We start from the raw sequence: 20831 nt of genomic DNA, 5'->3' as shown, positions 1-20831 counted from the left end.
AGTTTAAAATAACTTTACATACTTGTTATACATTCCCTCTGCTATGGAAAAGAGGGGAGAGAGAGACACAGAGAGGGAGAAAACCTGTTCTCTGGCTGGAGCGCTGAATATTTGTCAAGAGGCTTGACGAAAGTTTCATTTGCATAATGACTTTGTAGTTCTGCATTAATAAAATTTGCATATGAAGCCGTGTTAATTACTCCTGATCAGGCTTTTTTGCATTCATGCATGGTAATTTTCTGCGACTTGCGAGAATTGATGTCCTGGCGTCAGGGCTGTGATTGGTGGTGGTGGCTGCTGGCGTGGGGGGGGGGGCTGCGGGGGGGGGTGGCAGGGGGTTCTTGGGTGGGGGCGGGGGTCTACATTCCTGTGTTTGTGGCTCTTTATGACACTGCTCTCTTATGCCTCCGATACATCTCCTTTCATCGAGGAGGGAAAAGTAGAGATGCTGCAACAGGGTTCGTTGCAGCGAAGCACTAAATACAGCGGGGACTGAAAGTGCCCTTTTCCAAGAGGCATCTTGAATCCATTGTTTTCATTTCAAAGCAGAAATGTAGTTTAATAGAAATATTTTCATTTATTCAGCCATCTTTTTCATCTTACTTCTCTTTTCGCTGTGCATTTTACGCGAAAGTGCGAACCTGTGCGAGCGGTTTCTCCTTTCGTCGGGAACACGCTTGTTTAAGCCCCGTGTTGTTGTGTTTCACATTCTTGCACACCACGTGCAGTCTTAGGCTTTAAACCTGTGCATTCAGTAACCTTTTCTTCTGTTCTGTTTGGACTGTTTCCTATACCTTAGCTTTTTTCCCCATGTCCCATGGGGGCTATCATGTCACTTGGCAGTGAAATGCATCCGCCGTTCACAAACGCGGCATTTCGCCGAATTCAGTTCCTGTCCCTGCAGTTGAACTGCAAGAACAATACCTCTGTATTTGTACCTGAAGCGTCCAATATCTGTTCTGGAGCGTGTGTCTGTGAATGTACGTTTTGCGCACATGTACAGGTGTACGTGTGTGTCCGCGGCTCTCTTTGAGCTGGGTTGCGGAACTTATTGTCCTGTTAACAGAGTGACAGAGCTACGGGGGTTGCAGGTAGACCCAAGACCCAAGTGCAAATGGCATCGTAGTAATCGCGAGCAACTTACTTTCCCTGAATGAAAAAATTGTCCAGCCACGCAAATGAATATATCGTTGTAAGCAGACGAGTGCACAAACGTAAATGCGAATTTTAAAAGACTGCAGTTAAACGCATATAACGGGCCACAAGATATTCAGTGCACCTCAGAATGAAATGCAGCGCAGTTAGACAGTGCAGGTATGGCTTGGGCTCGAGGCTTCCGCCGCCAGGCTCTGGGGGTGCGGGAGAAGGACTTGTGAAACTGCACTTTCTGTGGTTCGTCGGAAACGTGAACGAACAGAACCGGGTTACACGCCGACACACGGTGTCCCGAAGGCCGTCCGCCGGCATCCGCAGCCGTATATCATACGTTTACACGCTTAAGAGGTTGTGGCACCCCGCAATGCAGGAAAAACGTAAGAACGCTGTGTAGAGCACGGACTCTTACTCGTTCAAGAAATGGCTGCTGCCCTGTTTCTTGCTTGTTTTTAAGAGAGGGTTTTCGGTCCCCGCTTTCTTAAGCGCTTGACATCCTGTGTTTTGGTTATGGGTGCACCGTTGTACTGTCAGTGTATGGCAGTCTACACTTGTCACGTCACCGCAGCCCGTTCACGGGATCGCAACACAATAGCTGCTGCTAATACCAGAGTGAGAGTGGCATAAAGCGTGGAACGCATAATCACATTAGTCCCTTGACCTCCGCTGAAAAGGTGCTCCTGTCGCGGTAAGAAACGAGAACCACTCAACACGCTGATCCCCGACGATCTCGCGGCAGCTTTTTCTTTCCTGTGTCCGTGTGCTTTCGCTCTTTAGGTTGCCTGGTAGGCGTGAGTCTGGCGAACTGGTTCCAGGACCGGTAAATGAGAGGAGATTAATGTGTACATGTCTGGACCGTTCTCTTATTTGAAACACCCTCCCTTTTCCACAGCAGGCTGGTGCTGCCCGCCGAGGTGTGGTAGCTGTGGGGCAGCCGAGGGGCGTTCTGAGCATAGCAGCCTCCCCACAGCGTTTTTATCAGCTGAGATCTGCCCCACTGCAGCACTGACCTTGGCAGCATGCCGCTGGAGACCCACATGAAACAGCCGACATTCCACATGCTGCTCTGGGAGCCTCGCATGGCAGACGGTTTTATATTTTCCGACCACATCAGGCAATTAATATGGCACTAATCTGGACACTGCAAAGGATATTTCCACATGCAGCTAGTTTTCTGTGTTCTCCTTTTTGGGCCTTCTGTGGTGTGGGTAAGGCATGTGGATGCTGTTTATGGCGTACATTGTTAGTTTACGCTGTGTGCAGAGGGTGCAGATTGTGTGAGTGCGTGCGTGCGTGCGTGTGTGTGTCGTTCAGTGTGCTGTGTTGTGTGTGCGATGTGCGTTGCGAGCGTGCGGTGTGCATGCGGCAGGCCTGTTGCGGCTCCGTGTGCTGCAGTAAGACTGGGATGCGCGAGGCTGCCGTAAAGCCCAGCAGACAGGATGGGATTATCAGGGTAGTACAGGGTCTGATCTGCCGTGGGCCTCTCCTCTGAAACAGTCCATCTCGCTGTTTACTTCTCACATCCCACTGTCTAATGAGGCCTCTCAGCCCAGAGTCTTGCTGACAGAAGGGTGCTGCCGTTTAGCGGGAGAAATCACCACTTAACAAAAGCTCATTCTTCACTTGGTTGGCTGGGAGGATTAGGCGCTGGCGCTGGAATAATGCAAACACTTTTTTGCATGGGAAGGGGCAGGAGGGGGATGGGGATTTAAACTGCACTTGCGGGGACTGGGGAGGGGTGGGGGGGCGTGTGGCTGAGAGTATTCCTCCCGGTGGGCAGCGCGTCCGTGCACCAGCTCAGTCCCTGCTTGCCGCGCCGATCTCGGCGCGAGCCGCAGCGCCGAAGCGTCCCGTGGTGCTGACATTTGTCCTCCTCGAAGTCCTTGTCCCTCCTGCGCGTGCTGAGAAGGCTATGCATGTAAGAGGCCGCCACTGCCAGCCCACTGTGGATACAGAAGACATGTAATCACTGCTCTCTTACAGTAATTGCTCTCGTCTGCGGAGTTCAGAGAAAGCGTTCTGTTGAGGCGCAGGCCAGAGGGGCTTGCTCGAGCCCAGGATACCCGCAGCGCCCCCTCCCTCGAGGCCGGGGACCCATTCCTTACCCAAGGGTCGGTCGACATGGAGCTGATTAAGCCTTTTGCTGAAACAATAGTTTAGTCTGCAAATCTAACTTATAATGTTTGTTTTCCTCCTTGGTGGGAATTCATCATGGCTTTTGTGTCATTTTTTATTTAGTTGGGGGGACATTTTTTAATTTTGTTTATATGGAGACATTCTGGGTGGCAGACCTATAAAAATGGGACCGCGCTTTTAATTTCATCAAGTAGATTTAATTAAAGTATGTCATCTGGTTTAATTCAAGTATTTCATTAAGCATTTTGTCTTGGGGGGGGGGTTCTAGTTGTTTGGCGTACTTGTGGGTTTACGTTTATAACAAATCCAGTGTAAAGTGCACAGATTTGTGTGCTGACTCACCTGGGCGGAAGTAAGCTCGGCTGCTAAGAACGACGGGCGTAAATTGGATGTATGGAGCTGCCAGTAAAAAGAAAGGGGGAAGAAGACTGGACGCTGAGATTATAAAAAAACGGAAAAGAATCAGCAGTATAATCTCGCTATAAAGACAGAAGTACAGTAGAGCCGCATCGCATAATTTTTTCATGCGAGCGGCTCTTGTTCCAACCTGTTGATTGGCTGAACTCTCCCTCCGGGGCAGGAGCCAACGCCTTCGGTAGCCATTAGAACCGCTAACTGTGAGTGCTGCTGGAGCCGAGCCAAAGGCAGCCGTCTATTGAACTTCAATATAAGTCGCTCTCATTACAGGCTGGAAAGATAGTAACCCTTTCATGGGGAGAATCGCCTCCCTTGCTGCTGTTAAGGGCTAATAGAGGTTGTCAGGAGGTATAGGGGTGGAATGGTGTGGGCTGCAGGCTGCGCTGGTGCGAATTGGCGTTGTGGCACGCGGCCCCCCGTTTGGTGTGCGGGCTGAGGGAGCCTCGCTATGATGACAGCCAGGCTGGTGAAGAACAGCAGTTTACACTGTGGATATTTTAAGAGGGGAAGGGGGGTGGGGGGGGGTCCGACAACCCGGCTCTATGACTTGTAGCCTCTGTGCAACATGGAGGCCGCGCCGTCGAGCGCGCCTCGTTCATTTGCACGATGGTGCTTCCTGCCGCCGCAGTCGCCGGCTCCCGTGCATGCACACGTCGGAGGGAGGCTCGCTTTATAGCGCCTTATTTTCCTCCGGGGGCTTGCTGAATGCCCAGCTTTTTATAGCTCCATTTGAAGGGAGCTGGATGCCTGGCCACAGCTGGGCCTCGTTAGGGTCTGTGTTATAACGCAAGCGAAATTACTCCCCATCCAGCACGGCTCTCGGGCCCATGCGGCTCCCTGCTCTTGCAGCGCGCCGGTCCACACACGCCGCTGAAGAGCAGCTCTTAAACAGCAGCCAGGAAATGCGTGGAGCGCCATCACAAGAGGTTCACAGAAGGACTCTTCCTGGAACTATAGCGAGACGCACCTGTGGAATCTACAAAAGAGAGTCGCTGCCAGAGAACTTTACTCCACGTAGTAGGAGCTGAGAAGTGAATTTATGCCTATTAAAAAGAAACAAATCACCTTTCCTTGTTTTTTCTTCGCGTAGTTTGTGTTCTGCGGCCTTTGCCAGCACGAATCTCCGGGCCCTTTGGAAAAACCTGTTCAGCTGGGGGAGGAGGACAGTTTGGGCCAACCGGAGCCTGGAGTATTAAGTGATCAAGATCATGCTGCAATGATGTAAACTCGATGAAATGAAACGGTTTAGCTAATGCACTTTTTCAAATCCAGAATTTCAGTGAACAGAAGCAAGGGCAGTTCTCATGGCTCATGGACTTGTTTTGATTCCACTGAAATGTCAGGGAATTTCTGACCCTACTGGCTTCCCAGGCCTAGGGTGCCTGCTTTGCTTCTTTATATTTATTAAAGAAAAAAAAAAAAACTTTATTTACTGCATCTTTAAAGAACCATCTTGTAAGGAGCCTTTCTCTGTTAGGACCAAAGAGTAGGGCTTCTTGCAAATGGAAACAGCTTGCAGTGGTTATAAGAGACGGCCTGGTTTCAGTTAGGCTGGAGCCAGCCGTGCCGCGTGAACCCGCACCCCCCGCTACGGCCTGCCTCCGCTTGCTCGGCAGTCTTTAACATGCTTGTCACAGCACCGCTTTCTTCCATCTTGTGCGACCAAGAATTAAACTGGAGAAATATGTTCTTCATGCAAATCCTGGTCAATTTTTGTTCAGAGTTTGACATTAAGAAGCAGTGGGGACTGACTCACTGAGTGAACCTACATAGGATGTGCAGTTGCAGAGCAAAGTGTAGGGTCCCTCTCGAAAAAAGGCTAAAACGCACACTTATTTTGTCTTGATTTGAAACAGATTCACGCGGGACAACTTTCGTTGCCTTTATAATACTAACTGCAACATCTCGTTGTCCATCTACTCAAGTTTGAGTTCAAATAAGAAAAAAAGTTGCATTTAGTACATTCAAGAACTGCTGGTTCATGTGCCAAAGTAAAAACCAAGACATTAAACTGTTTACCGTTTGGCTCACTGTAAGATGGTTTCACGTGTCACACGGAGGAAATTGTGACATTCAGCTCGTTAAAGAAATAAATGATTTATTTTGAGGTAATCTGTCATAATTCAGTGGTAATTCCGACAATGCTGCCGCAAGGAATGTTGCTGAGTTGAGACACACCTTCCCTGTGGTCAACACCTGCTCGTGGTCTTCGGCCCAGGGACGTGTACAGTGTGGAACAGGCTTTGTTCAGGTCTTTGTTTTCTACAGTCTTTGGAGAGTACACGTTTTTCATCAGGAGCCACGCAGGGAAAACAGCGATGGTGTGAACAGGCTCCTAACATCAGCTGTTCATCAACTTTGGGAATGTGACTGAACATATCAGGTGCAATGTTTGCATTTTGGTTGTTACCATTATTAACTTTTGTTTAGCTGACGCCTGTGTCCAGAATAACTTGGAGTGTTCGACATTTGGTCTTACAGTGGCTGATCCATTTATCCGACTGAATATTCGTACGGTATCGGTTCCACGGTCGCTACGTTGATCGAGGGTGCAGCAGCAGGAGTGGAATTTTGAACGAAAACCTTCGCATTGCAAGGTGACGGCCCTGACCTGTACACTACCTACTGGTCCTAAGGACTTTTGTTAACTTGTCCACAGTGAGCCAAAGAGGACGGCTCAGGCTACCGGTTGCAGAACAAGAGTGGCGTCCCCAATACCGGAGTTGTCTCTCGTCTCGTAATGTATGTAGAATAGTGACCTGGACTCGCTTCAGTCTCATTGTAAACACTGTAGGCAAACTGGACCAACTCTCCATGCTGTGTAAACACTGTGAGTAAACTGGACTCACTCTCCATGCTGTGTAAACACTGCAGTGGAACTGAACACACTCCGTGCCGCGTTAACGCTGCGAAAGAACCGAATTCACTCTCTTGTATTATGAGCACTGCAGTAGGCATGGACCCCTCAAATGAGCAGAGCTCACCGCTGAGTGTGAAGTGGATCGCCTCCCTCGTGCTCCTCACGCCTCTCTCTGAGGACTGAGGGATAGAGGGGTGACTCGCACTTTCATACTTCTTGAAACCTAGCAGCTAAGGACGTGTTTTGACACCTGGACAAGCTTGTAGGCAGCATGGCAGGTTGTGACAAGAGAAGCAGCAGGTGGTCAGAGATCTGTTTGGTTCTTAATATTTGCAGCACCCTCTTTTCTCGTTATTTAAACATGCACTTGCTTTAATAACATGTACTATGGAAATATGGCTATTGATTAGGATTCTGGGATGACTGTTTTATTACTGTGCAAGGCTTTCCAGGGGCGGAGGGGAGTGTGTGTAGCTCGTGTGTGTTGAGATCGCTGCTTGCTGATTGATCAAAGACGACCCTCCCTCTCTACCCTGAGCTGTGCATTTCTGACACCGCATCTTCAAACGTTTACACACATAATGACACCGGCGGTGCCCTGGTTCATTACAGTTTAGAAATGCCGACTCTTATGCCCCTTGTTTATTATAATGACAACCCTTTATTGGAAAAGGACAAAGCTTCATTCACAAGAATGGATGACACATCTGTTAATGTCACCCTATTCGCGCGATTTCACTGAGCTGTTTGGCGTTTTCATTCATATAGTTTTGCAGGATAGACTCGCTTCTACGTTAATCCTTTGTTCTTCCCAGCACATGTGGGGGGAAACGGTTGGTGGATCACAGTGGGGTTGAGATGAGAATGTGAACCGTTGAGCGCAAGGACGAAGCATCTAGAACCAGATGTTCGGTGGGCCTTCACCCAAGCCGTGGCTGCAGCGCTGGAGTTAGGGCTGTCGAGCTCAAATCGCTGTGTGGCAACGCATGTCTTGTGCACCGGCATCTCTTTGCCGCTGATCCTTCGCACCACCATCTTTATATTTACAGCAGTGCAACTTGTGAAATGTTGACGTATGCGAGCATAGCTCTTGTTTAATTACTCGTTTTTCAGCGACGTGTTTTGTGTGGACCCTTTTCATGAGGATATTCCTTAAGTTTAAAGAGCCCTTTAAAGGATGTAAATGGTCAACACCGGTCCTTTAGCTCTAAACCCGCTTTCCCATGGCTGCCTGTATGTATGTGTATGGCAATGTGGAAATGTTGACAGGCATTTAAGACAGTTTAAAATCACCATCAGTGAATGTCACCTATGCCTCTGTGTCCTGGCTCAGCGAGCAGCAGCCCAGTATGACGGCCTGATTTGCATCTAATTGTGGCCTCTGATTTGCCATGATAATGTCATAAACAAGATATTAGCAATTCAAGGTGAGGAATCGGTGGCTTCTGGGACTTCCAGATCACACACATGGTAATGATGCCCCAGCTTAATAATGCAGCAAATGGCAGGATTTGTTAGTCAGAGCTGCAATCGCTTCGTGTGAAACGCACATCGCTCAGCCACACCCACGAGCCCCTGGGGGGGCACATATACGGCCCGGCTGCACACCTGGCAAGACACGGGCTCTTGGAGCCATTCTCACGAATCAGACTTAATTCTTCACAGCATCCCTAAAGCTGGAGTTCAGACATATCTCTATAGTGGACAGGGAACCTGGGAAGCCAGACAGGTGGGGGGGAGGGAAGGAAATCAGTATGAATTTGGATTGAACCTGAAGGAAATTTAATCCTGGTCTTAATAATTTAAGCACCTTAGTGTGAGAAATTGAGTCAGTTGAAAGGAGATGGTTCTGGCTTAAAGAAGCAAGGTTATAACACTCTGGAAATCCCAAGGTTACCCAAGTAAGCCCTGGTTAACAGGATGTCCGGTCCAAGTCGGATTTGCAGACCCCGGTGACCTCTTTCTCCCCCGCTTACCGAGTCTCTGGGTGAAGAGACGGAGCCACCGAACGGTATTTTACCACTGAACGTATTAGTTTAAAGTGCTGTGCTTTACAATAGGCACTGAGACCTGCTCAATTTAAGACTGGTTAACTGGTGGCCTGGTGCTACAGGAAAGCGGGTTTGGGGTCAGGGTGCCCGAACAGGTTTGGCACTGAGAACACCTGCTGGAGTTAGAACGTGTCAGTGTGAGCCACAGACGTAGACTTTCTTTTAGAACACAGCAAGGGGTCCGTCTTGTTTTGTAGCGATACAGGAACTAAATAAATAATGTATTAAAGATTTTTTTAAACGTGTACCATGAGTTTCATCTTTGATCAGCAGCAAATTAAAAAAAAGTGGGAAACAACGAGGATCGGTAAGATCTGCGTCGCCTGACACGCGGGCCGATGACCGAGCGTTACGAAAGGATTTGACCGCTCGACGCTCTCGACATTTAAAGTGAGCCGTGGACGATGCAGGACTAAGGGATTGTGGATTTGTTTGTTCTCCGTAATAGAGCGAAAGCATTCCTCCTGGGACCGGCGGCAGGGCTGAGACGCTGTGCTGCAGCGGCTCTGGCGTGCCTTGGTGTTGTTTTGAGAAAGCAGCATTATAATTTGATGGCCTCCACACTTGTGACATTAATAGTAAGCTGCCTGGCTATCGGCGCTTCCCGCATAATTGAACATGGAGAGCTAACCTGTTTCTTTAGCAGTGCAGCGCAGCCTACCGTAATAGCCCTGATTTAATTTAGCTATTTAACCTGTAATTCCAGCAATATTTATTGAAGAGCGAGGGGAGAAAATTGGGCCATTAGGCACTGAGGATGAATACATTGAGATGAAAATGAACACTCCTAACTGCTAGTTGACCTTCGCATTTTGTAGCAGTTTTTATTAGCGCGGGCCACAGTAATTACTGCAAATTGAATCATAGTGAAAACTGAAATCATTCCATAATGAGCATTTTTATTCGTTATTGCACTTTGCGGGCATGCTCACAAGCAAGAGTGTGGGTGCAGGTCTGCAATCTCCAGCTGCCCCAGTGGCTCATGGGAAGGCTGAGGGAGGGGTGCAGAGCTCCAGTGACCGTCCACGCTACAGAAAGGCTGCACACAATCTCCTGTCTCATTGCGAGGGACAGAGAGGCAATCCAATGTGCTTAAACAGCCGCTCCAGCCCTTTGAAACTTTTCTGTCGGGGGGTGGGGCTAATTAATTTTATCCACTGTCTACTAATGACATATGGCATGTAGTGTGAGATGTGCTGAGATGCAAATGTGGGGGAGCCTGACTTTAAATGAGGTACAGGCTGTGAAAGCAGTGTGTTTGAAGAGCGTCTAGGCGGAGGGGGGTCTCGGGTCGGCTGTGCCCCCCCCCCTCCCCCTTACTGTTATAGCTCTTCTGCGTCAGGCTGGTGGCCGGTTGGTCTGTCACACAGTGATGGACGCCGTCATGTACGCATAAAATCTTCATCCCAACGTACAATACAGTATATACGTGAGCCGACACAGAGACGAGCGCATTCGTACGTATCTGTCCCGGCTGGCGATTCGCCGCGAAACCCGCCCGCGTCGGCGCAAGAACCACTTTCGGACATGAACTTTGACACGGTCGTACCCTTTTCTGAGAAGCGAACGTACGACTGTTGCGATGTTTCGGCCTCAGTTTATGGCCTTGTCCTCTTCTTCCGTCAGACAAAGGAGTGAATTCTTACGAACTGTTTCTCAGAAAAGAGACCAAAGATACATGTAGTGGTGGGAGATGAATCATGGTGATGTGGTAACCCTGTATGCCAGAGCTCTCTTGGTGGCGAGTGTTTTTCTGGATACCACTTCTGGTCTCGACTGCGCGTTCAGCAGCCGGAGGGGAGGCAGGGCCCCCTTGCTACCGCGCCCGCGTGCGCTCGCTTGCTTGCGTTGCCGCCGCCCGCTCTCCTCTGAGCGCTGTCCAAGCGCTCTCCTGCCAAGCGGTGTGTGAACTGCAGCCAAACTAAACAGCGGCAGCCGGCCAGCCCAGCACTGCACACTTCCACTAATAGAGAGAGAGGCTTCCAGACCTAACACACTACTTACAGCACGGCAGAATTCTTTACGCTAGATAATAGCTTAATGACAGCCTAAATGGAGTCCCCACAGTAAAAACCAATGTCAGCAAACGAGCTCCCCATTAAGGGATGTGATCTCCATCCCTTCGCTGGAGGAGCGCTTTTATTGTGTGGGAATCAGAGACGCAGACCCTGAGCCCCTTGTCCTCACAATTGCGCTTTGGTTTGCCTCCTTTCACTGAGCATCTTTGCTTTTAAGACAGGAACCAAACAAACTCTTATAAGCTTATAATGACAATATGCGTCAATGTGCCAAATGGATGAGATAGACGTGCCTTTTCTCTCTTCCTGGCAAATGGAAGGATGTGGGGTAATGATGCTGAGGTGGTGTTTTAATCCCATAAATGCTACCAATAACGACTCAATCCCAACAGGAGCACAATGCAGCTACAGTTTTTTGGCAAAATGATTAGCACCCAAACACACAAAGGCCCAATTTAGGCATTTTCTTCATCAGTTTTCTGACAACAACGGGCACGAAAGCGCGGCGATTGGTGGAAGCTGCTAGGCTGGCAGGCTGACTGCTGACTGGGGCGCTGGGTACGCACCTCGGGCTCCCGATGCTGCGGTGCCAAGCGGGCAGAGGCTCGCTGGCTGTCCCAATGGACCCCGACACCTTGCCAAGTACTACTGTATTAGGAAGGACCTTTTCAAAGATTTCTTTGCACATCTCCTGCGGTTTGCTATCAGACCCTGCATTCCCACACGCAGCATTTGACCCTGCCATTTGGAAACCTTAGATGGTTATTAACAATAATTTGCAGCTAATTGAATCACATCCTTCATAGCGTGAAGCTGTTTGTATCTGACAGCGGTGCCGCGGTGTTTTCCTCTCCGAGTACGACTCCCGTGAGCGCGGGCTTTAGCGTGTCCCTGAATGTACAGTACGAGTCTGCGTGTTGCATGCATGCGTGCTTGGCTCTTCAGACATGGGTGTTTGTGGACTGCGTGTGTGTGTGGTTTGCATGTGCGAGCGTGCGCGTGTGTTCGGATCGCCTGTACGTGGATGAGTGTTCTTCTTGTACGTGCAGCATTTGTACACGTGTGGTTTCATGTACAGCATGGGTGCACGTGTGTTGTACCGAAGTCCCGAGCGCTGTCCCGCGTGTCTCTGTGTCCTGTGTGTGTGTGTATTATGTGTTTTCTGTGCCTGCTTATGCGTTGTGTGTGTAGCCGGAGAGCGGCGAGCCATAGGCCGAGCAGCAGCAGCAGCAGCAGCAGCAGTAATGGAAGGCGAGGGCTGTAGGTTTTATTCCCTCTCGCTCCCTTTTTCATATGGAAATGTAGAATAATGGGGTGATTAAATAGAGCTGTATATTAAAGCACAGCTGACATTAGAATTAGCATAATGTGCTCTCGCCTCAGGCTGCATACTTTATTTGCCATCTGCGTCGGACTGCTGTCCCGTGAGAGGGCAGGCGCTGAGCAGCTCTCCATAAACTCATGGCCACGGCTCTCCGTTGCGAAGAGGAATACCATCTTAGGCAGGAAACACTGATTCCCCTTAATTGCGGGGCAGAAATGAACATTCGCCCCCCGTGATTTTCCTCGAGTACAGCGGCCCTTCCTGATCGAGCAAGGAAAGAGGGGAAGTGGCGCAACCAGGACGCACTCTTTCTGAAGGGGCAGCAGGTCTGTCAAAACTGCGGCCACTGAACTGCATGAGAAGGGGTGGGGGTGGGAGGGGGGAGGGCACACGGAGGCCATTGTCTGCCAGCGTATGCTCTGTCCACTGTAATTAAGTCAGAGAGACTATGGGGCGAAAACTGACTGCAGATGTGAGCATCTGCTTATGTCCAGTCAAAAAAAAAAGCAATTGCCAAGACAGAAATGCTTTCATTGTAGTGCTGAGTGCATTTCTGCCATTCCTGTTTAATTGTGCATCTTCCTGTTATCTAGCACGCGCAGAGATGAAACGAAGGGGGGTAAAATGGAAAGGAGACGTTGCAGCTCAGGAGGAATTTCAGCTGCGTGTCCCCGCGGAGAGGGTGACCCCCACGTGTTTTGTTCGACGATTCGCCGCCGAGGCTTTTGCGTACAGTTTCACGTATGGCGAAGCTAAATGTTTGCTGCCTGTCCACGTGGGCCAGGTTCACGCCACTGGGGAGATGTGCGTTCAGTGGGAGTTCCAGGGTTAGCGACACACACTGTGTAGCGGACTCTGCTTGGACATGTAGGCACTGTCAGGGGTGTTACCGGGTCACGGAAAGCGCTCGCCCTCAGTCCTCTCGTGTGCTGTAGCACATGGTTTGTGGGTACCTTGCGATGCATTGCACACGTGTACGTTTTCTCCGCAGATGCTGGAGAGCGTATGGCTGCGTGCCTTTCTTGTGCCGGCGGCTGTCGTGTCTAAACCGGGCCAGTGCGAGGCGCAGCACCCCAGCCCCCAACCACCTATGAGCCCACCGTAAGCACACAAAAGGGGGAACGGCGCCTAACGCCCAAACAATTACCGCAGCATATGTTTGCCTTCGTCGTTTAAATTGCCGCATTAGGTCAGAACAGCAAGCTTTCATTTAATAAATAAATGCAACTCGTTTCCAGGAACACAATTACCCTTCCAGGGTGTTTTTCACTCCAGTCCCAAAGGAGCACAGCGGGGCCTGCTTAGCGTCTCCCTACCGCACTCCCTGCACGCCACTGCTTGTTTGCGGCCCGTAACGAGTCCCCCTTGCATTGCAGAACCTGTGTTCCATCGCAGCGGCATCAATTAGGGCCTGCAGTCGAACCCACGGTCTGCGATGGCGGGGCGCTCTATGGCAGCAGGGCATTTGGTACCGCGTTCGATTGTGCTCAGCCTCTCGTGGCGGCTTCGTGGGCTCAGGAGCAACCAAAAGTTTTCATTCGAAAGTCTCACCTCTCGCAGTGCCTCGGTGGAGTCCTTGTACACTCCGCCCAGCACAGCCCAGCATGTAGGGCATCCACCATCATTCCCTTCCCAGGACTATGATGTCTATTGGGGATAACCTGCCTTTGTGTAAGATAATGCAGGGTGAGCTCAGTGTGTGTCCAGTGTTTAGTTATGATAAGTTACCGCAGTGGTTAGACCCATCACCTTTCAATAAATAACTTGAATTTGATACCAGCTCAAAATGTAGTACCCCCGAGCAAGGTACTTTTCCTGAATTGCAGCGGTAAAATTTACGTAATTATGTAATCGGTAAAAAAAGAAAACAAGCATTGCAGATTACTTTTGAGAAAAGCATCAGCTAAAGGAGTAAATAATAATAAAATGATTGCAGCGTCTTTGAGTTTGGTGGTTCCTTGACAGGAACACTCCGCGCAGAGCGAAGCTGAGACTTCGGCAAAAACTCCTGTAATGGATTCGTGTTGCGATGCTGGAGTGGCACAGGACGCCTGCAGGCTGTATTTTAAATACCAGCAACTTAAAGACTAAATAACAGCACAAGACCAGGAGTGATTCACAGGCTACGCTTCTCCTTGCTTTCTTATTTTTTTCACTCTTTATTAGAAACCATTTATCTTGATGTTCACCACGTTATCGGTTTTTATTTGTTTCCTGGAGGGGAAAGTCCTGTATTTGCTACTGATAACAAAGCCTTAACTCTGGGTTCACGCTGTATTTCTTCACAGCGGCGTGCTACAGGGTGTTATGGAGCTAGGAGGAGGGCAGCTGGGAGCTGCGGCACACTTGCCTTGTGTTTTTCCGCGAAATAACGCAGCGATGTGGAGAGGCGACGGAGCCCTGCTCGTGCGGGCAGGAACTCCAGTCGTGTGCTGACACCGCAGCACCGGACCTGCCGGTGACGCACACCGCCGTACCGGGTCAGACACATTGGGAAGTGCGGACTAATGACTGGGCCGCTCGCAGGGCTGAAAGCGCAGCCATGTTTCAAAGGTTCAAAATGTGAGGGATTTCGCCGAACAGGAAGGGTAACTTTAATGTGTCTCATTAATTCACACAGCGCACAAAACTCCAGACTTACTTCCCTAATCAAACGATTTCTTCTCTCCCCCGCCCAACATTTTGGTGCTTGTACTCATGATATTATTCTGTTTGTGTTCTGGTATTAAAATATTATATTTTATGCTTAACTTATTTACTTGAAAGTAACTTCTGTAGTGTCAACAAACCAACAAAATGCAAGTTTACAAAAGGGATGGGCGTAAGAAGAGTTTATAAAGCGCCGGTCTCACCTTAGCATGATGTCTCTATGGACTCTGTGTGCCTGCAGGTAGGGACGAACCCTCCAGCTACACCTGCACCACCTGTAAGCAGCCCTTCCCCAGCGCCTGGTTCCTGCTGCAGCACGCCCAGAACACGCACGGCATCCGTATCTACCTGGAGACGGGCCCCTCCAGCAGCTCCCTGACCCCCCGGATCACCATCCCCCCGCCCATGGGGGCCGAGTCCATCCCACAGTCTCCGCTCACAAACTTCTTCGGGGAGAACAACCCTTTCCACCTCCTACGCATGAGCGCACCGCTCCTCAGAGAACCGCCGGGGTTCGTGGAGAACCGCTTGCCCAGCACCCCGCCGTTTGTCAGCCCCCCTCCCCGCCACCAGCTGGACCCCCACCGCCTGGAGCGCCTTAGTGCCGAGGAAATGGGTTTGATCTCCCAGCACCCCAGTGCCTTTGAGAGAGTGATGCGGCTGACGCCCATGGCCATTGAGTCCCAGTCCATGGACTTCTCCCGGCGGCTCAGAGAGCTGGCCGGGAACAGCAGTTCCACTCCTCCTCTCTCGCCGAGTCGTGCCAACCCTATGCACCGTCTGCTAAATCCCAACCCCTTTCAGCCCAGCCCCAAGTCTCCCTTTCTAAGCACCCCTCCCCTGCCGCCCATGCCCCCCAGCAGTAGCACACCGCCACAACCCCAGGGCAAGACCAAGTCCTGCGAATTCTGCGGAAAGACCTTCAAGTTCCAGAGCAATCTGGTGGTGCACCGGCGCAGTCATACAGGAGAGAAGCCCTATAAATGCCAGCTGTGTGACCACGCCTGCTCTCAGGCCAGCAAGCTGAAGCGCCACATGAAGACACACATGCACAAGGCCGGCTCCATCACCGGCCGCTCCGACGACGGTCTGTCTGCCACCAGCTCTCCAGAGCCAGGCACCAGTGATGTCACAGGTGAGGGCATGAAGAACAGAGATGGGGATTTCCAGGGAGAAGGTGTGGGTGTGGACAATGAGGAGGAGGAGGAGGAAGATGAAGAGGAAGAGCTGGAAAATGAAAGCGAGTCGAACTTCAGCATGGACTCGGAGTTTAGCCGCAATCGGGAGAACGGCTCCAAGCCTCCGGTGGATGAGAAGTCCCTCTCCCTCGACAAGATGGTGGAGAGCGCAGCCCTGAGCACTCTGCAGCAGTACAATAACTTGATAGTTGACAATCGGAAAGCACTACCCTTCTCCAAAGGGGACCTGGAAGGGCAGCAAGACACGGGGGATGTGCAGGGGGAGATGGAGTCGGTGGAGAGGACCGCGGTGAACGGTAGGAACTGTGGTTCGCGGGACTCTTTCTCGGGCTTGTTTCCTCGCAAGCCCACCCCCATCACGAGCCCGAGTCTCTCCAACTCCTCAGCCAAGAGGATCAAGGTTGAGAAGGACTTGGACATGCCCCAGACCCCGCTCATCCCGTCGGAGAACGTCTACTCTCAGTGGCTGGTGGGCTACGCTGCCTCGCGGCACTTCATCAAAGATCCCTTCCTGGGCTTCACCGATTCCAGACAATCGCCCTTTGCCACTTCCTCGGAGCACTCTTCGGAGAATGGCAGCCTGCGCTTCTCCACGCCGCCGGGGGACATGCTGGACGGAGGCCTGTCGGGCCGCAGCGGCACGGCCAGCGGGGGCAGCACGCCCCACCTGGGCCCGGGCCGGCCCAGCTCCAAGGACGGCCGCCGCAGCGACACGTGTGAGTTCTGTGGGAAGGTGTTCAAGAACTGCAGCAACCTGACGGTGCATCGGCGCAGCCACACGGGCGAGCGGCCCTACAAATGCGAGCTGTGCAACTACGCCTGTGCCCAGAGCAGCAAGCTCACCCGCCACATGAAGACGCACGGCCAGCTCGGTAAGGAAGTGTACCGCTGCGACATTTGCCACATGCCCTTCAGCGTGTACAGCACCCTTGAGAAACACATGAAAAAGTGGCATGGAGAACATTTGATGACGAACGAGGTAAAAATTGAACAATCCGAGAGAAACTAAGCCTATTCCTCCTCGCCACTGAGTAAAGGGGTAGCTGGTTACTCTGTTTCATAAATATTGATTTTTAGTTTTATGTAATGCCTAAGAAGCTGCCAACTGAGAAAAAGATACAGGAAATTTCAATTAATGCTGGCCTAAACTGCCTCATTTGGCCTTTGTTTTAGCAATCTATCAAAGGATGAATTAGCAGTAAAGAGTAACAAATTCGTGAAGCCTTTTAACTGTGCAATAAGTTCTGTATTTATTGGGTCTGTAATGTTTTTTAGCCTGTGCAGTATATTTTTGTTTACTTAATGTTTTGTTTTACCTTTTAATTTTATCATTTTAATTGCTGGGATTTTATTTTTTAAACCCAGATGATATCCTGAGATTTTTAAAAAATCAAACAGAATGCCATTGTTTCTAACTAACTTTTAGGCCGCTGCTTCTAGTAAATTGTATATTTGAACTACACGTGTAATTTCTTGAAGAGAAGCCGAATTTTGCATTCAAACTGGAAAGCGAAACTAAGAAAGCTATTCTGTGTTTGTGAGACATGTTAGGCTAAGAGCGGACAACAATCCTTTAAAGCAGTAGCACGTAAACATATCAGTCTAATTGAAGTTTGTATGACTGGGTGCCAGTTCTGAGAGTAAAAACAGGATTTGGCTTCGTAAGTCTCATTTCCTCTAAAATACGTAAATTAGGGATAAATGACTATAAAAAGGAGACGAATACCATGGCAGCTGCTTTTAGGTACCAGGTACTGAGCCAGACATTGTTATAACATAAGCTTGCTCGCAACTTGCCGTACAAGCCAGCTAATTAGGGTACAGTCCAGTGGTTTACTTGGATCTGGAACACCCCCGCACCCTGTCCTTTGAGCTCGTACCTGTTTAATCTGTGCATATACTGACATTGGGACATCTGCGCTATACTGAACTCGGCAGCAGCGTTCAGGATGCCGGACGCACTGGCCGCACAAGCTGTACATAGCCTTAACATCTCAGGACGAGCAGCCCGGCCCTGTGTGTGTATGTGCGCGTGGCTCTCGGGACGGGCGGGCGTTCCGGCTGCTCTTTCGGCAGGACTGGCACACCTGCGAACAGGGCCCATCTCTTCCGTTTTGTTTACTTCTCTGGCTGCCATTTACGAGTCACAGAGCAACTTATCGTTGTTTTGTTTTTTTTAATATGAAGCCATTTAAAGGGAAAAAAAAAAGGAAGAAACGAGTAGGCAAGCAGAAAAAAAGAATCAGTGAATAGAAAATAAAAATTCCTGAATGAACGCACAGGAAATTGGTTAACCTGCAGAGCATATCCACAAGTCAGACAATATCAAAATCATATACATTACTTTAATGCAATTATGTCTTCTTTTCTGTCGCTTTTCCCCACGCTAGATTTAAAATTACTGCTTGTAACTGTTCCATGTTTTGTTTTTGTTTTTTTTTTTTTGTTTTTTTTTTTTTGCCTTTTTTTTGGAAGAGGCTGATAACTTTTCTGAGATAGAATCTGTGTTTTTAGCTTTGCGGATGTTACCTCTTTAACCAGATGTTTTGGTTATTAAACATTTATATGAATTTAGAATATTTCCATTCAGAAAAAAAATGTTTGTCATATTACTTGAATACGTTTTTCCTATGCATTTTTTAGTGTGGACTTTAGGTTATTTTTGAAAAGAATCTTATGTGTTTTAAACAATTTGCTAATTAGTTCCATAGTGGAAATGCCAATGACCTTCACTCTTCTGGTTAACTTGGTTACCTCCTATCAGAGGCCGTCCCGAGCATGCCGTCTCCGGGACTTCATAGCTGCAGTGTCTGTACAAATCTGTTGAGCATGTACTAAACAGTAAGACTATTTTTTCTTTCTTTCTTTTCATTTAGGACTTCCTGTGATGTGTAGTTGAACATTCTAAGAAGTAGCAACTTTTTCACATAAAGAAAGCACAGCAGAATTTTTTTTTTTTTTTCTTTTTTTTTTTTTTTTTTAAATTTGGTCTTAAGCACCCACCATCTTTCCCTGAATCACAACTGTGAGCAGGTCCAGCCAAGCCAACCAATAAAAATGTGGAAAAAATATACGGGGGGGGAAAAAAAAAAAAAAAAAAAAAAAAGGGAAATCAAACAATTTCACTCAGATTACCCGCACTTTATGATTTATTTTCACTAAATAATTTTTAAAAACCATGAGAAAGAAAGAAAAAAAAAACGGCTTCTGAGCAAGAAATTACGTTTGGTGGACCTACTTGGCCCGGCAGAAGGGCTGTAGGGAACTGTAACACCTGAGAGTACAGTGCCCCGCGTACACGGAGCGGGCACTATAAACACCCCATTCATTGACTGGAACAGTTTGTGTACTGCCATTCAGTTTGACGTGAGTGTGCCTTCAACACTGATCTTCCGATTTATTGTCTCCTGAGACAATGCAACACTTCTGTGATGCAACAGAACAAAAAGGAAAAAAAAGTACCAGTTAATCTCCATAGCTCTAACGTGCGTATAAAATTCCAGCACAATATAAAAATTTATATTTAAATAAAAAGCAACAGAGAGATGCATGCAGCACAACACCTGTGTGTCTGTGTGTGTAGATACTGTATGTGTGCATATGTACATATAAAGGCACAAACATCTATACTGTATCGAATTCTTCACTTCAGGACAAGACTGCGTCCCTCGATAGGAAAAGCGGCGGAGTGGATTATTAGACCACAAATAGTCCATGAAGAGAACTGGACAAAAATCAGGAACAGCAGAAACTTAAAAGAATTTAGTGCACTCTGTCTTAAAATACGTTTACAGTATTGAAACAAGTACAAGGATAAAATAATATTTGTGTGTATGTGTGTTTTAAACAAGTATTTTTTTTCCAAGTTTGCTTATAAAGTTTCTCTGAATGCCATAGTGGCTATGTGTATATTGGTTTTTTTTTGGTGACGGGGTTTTAGTATATATATAAATATAAATATATATAAATCTATATTACATTTTTCTTGTTTACTGTAAAAGTATACTGGTATTTGTAATATTTCAGAATGCCTGGGCATTTTACAAAAAATAGAAAAAAAAAATTTTTTTTTTTTTTTTTTGAAGTCCAATTTAAAATGTGGGTCTATTAAGATGTTTTGTCACTGTAACTGTAAAAGTCTTGAGTTTTAGTAAAAGTTTTATTCTTCATTGCGTGTAAAAAACTGTAAAATAAATGCATAAAAAAAATTCTGAACTGTAAACCAATTTTCGGGGGGTTTGGGACCAGCTACGTAATGTAGAGAGATTCCCTGGTAGAAACTATTGCATATTGTCATTGCTTTGCAGGGAATGAGTGTCATTCCTGATCTGTACCTGTTTTTCTTCTTCTGGAATGGATATCCTTAATTGCTGGTTTGAAATACTTGTGTAGGCACTTGCTGTCTTTTTACTGGAGCTTGTATTTTTTAACTTGTATGCGCATCCTTGGTGAAAGACAGTACTGTAAGTACTATTGTGTCATTTCCTTTTTGGGAGGGGGTGGGTGGTATCTAATTCAGAAAAAAAAAAAAAAGAAAAAAAAAAAAAAAACAAATTTCAAAATACATCACACAAGCTGCCACAATATATTTTTTTAATTTGGCAGGATAAAAAGTGCAAAAAAAATTCTGAAGAATTTGTATTCTTAAAATGAATCTTATTGTACAGTAAGGTGTAAAAGGTTGTTTGACAGCCTTTTTAGTTATACAAATTACAAAAGTAAATGTTTTGTTTACTAGTATATTGGTTGTAAATATTTTTTATGACTGGAGCTTGTCTGTGTGTGTTCTGACTGATTTGGACGGCTCTCCTTGCCTTGGGCAAGCCTGCTTGGAGTTTCCCTCCTCCTGTCACTGGGCCCCACCCTTGCTCCCGTTGTCGTGAGAAGTATAGGACACAAACAATAGCTGCTCCGAGGGTTCATCTCGGACCCCTGTTCCTCGTCTCCTCCCCCTAAGAGCCCCGCTGGTGCAGTCCGAGCGCTCAGAAATGGAGCGGAAGCCTGTGGCGCGTCCAGTCCAGTCAG

The 20831-nt window shown here is 48.2% G+C and overlaps 1 protein-coding gene across 6 annotated transcripts in view; it reads left to right on the top strand.

The window, feature by feature from the left end:
- The window catches only part of bcl11ba (BCL11 transcription factor B a), a 37087-nt gene extending 17354 nt beyond the window's left edge, over positions 1 to 19733 (top strand). For 3 of the 6 annotated variants that reach the window (XM_029258699.1, XM_029258700.1, XM_018727375.2), the window contains one exon: positions 14849 to 17073. In XM_029258699.1, coding sequence (XP_029114532.1) covers positions 14849 to 16815 — 1967 coding nt within the window. In that variant the 3' untranslated portion in view covers positions 16816 to 17073. Of the gene's footprint in view, positions 1 to 14848; positions 17074 to 18682 lie in introns of those variants that run through there. The other 3 variants (XM_029258703.1, XM_029258701.1, XM_029258702.1) reach the window with 2 other exon arrangements.
- The last annotated feature ends 1098 nt before the right edge of the window (positions 19734 to 20831 follow it).

Source organism: Scleropages formosus, chromosome 15 (genome assembly GCF_900964775.1).
Source record: "Scleropages formosus chromosome 15, fSclFor1.1, whole genome shotgun sequence".
Taxonomy (NCBI): Eukaryota; Metazoa; Chordata; class Actinopteri; order Osteoglossiformes; family Osteoglossidae; genus Scleropages; species Scleropages formosus.
This window is presented reverse-complemented; position numbering and strand designations above follow the sequence as displayed.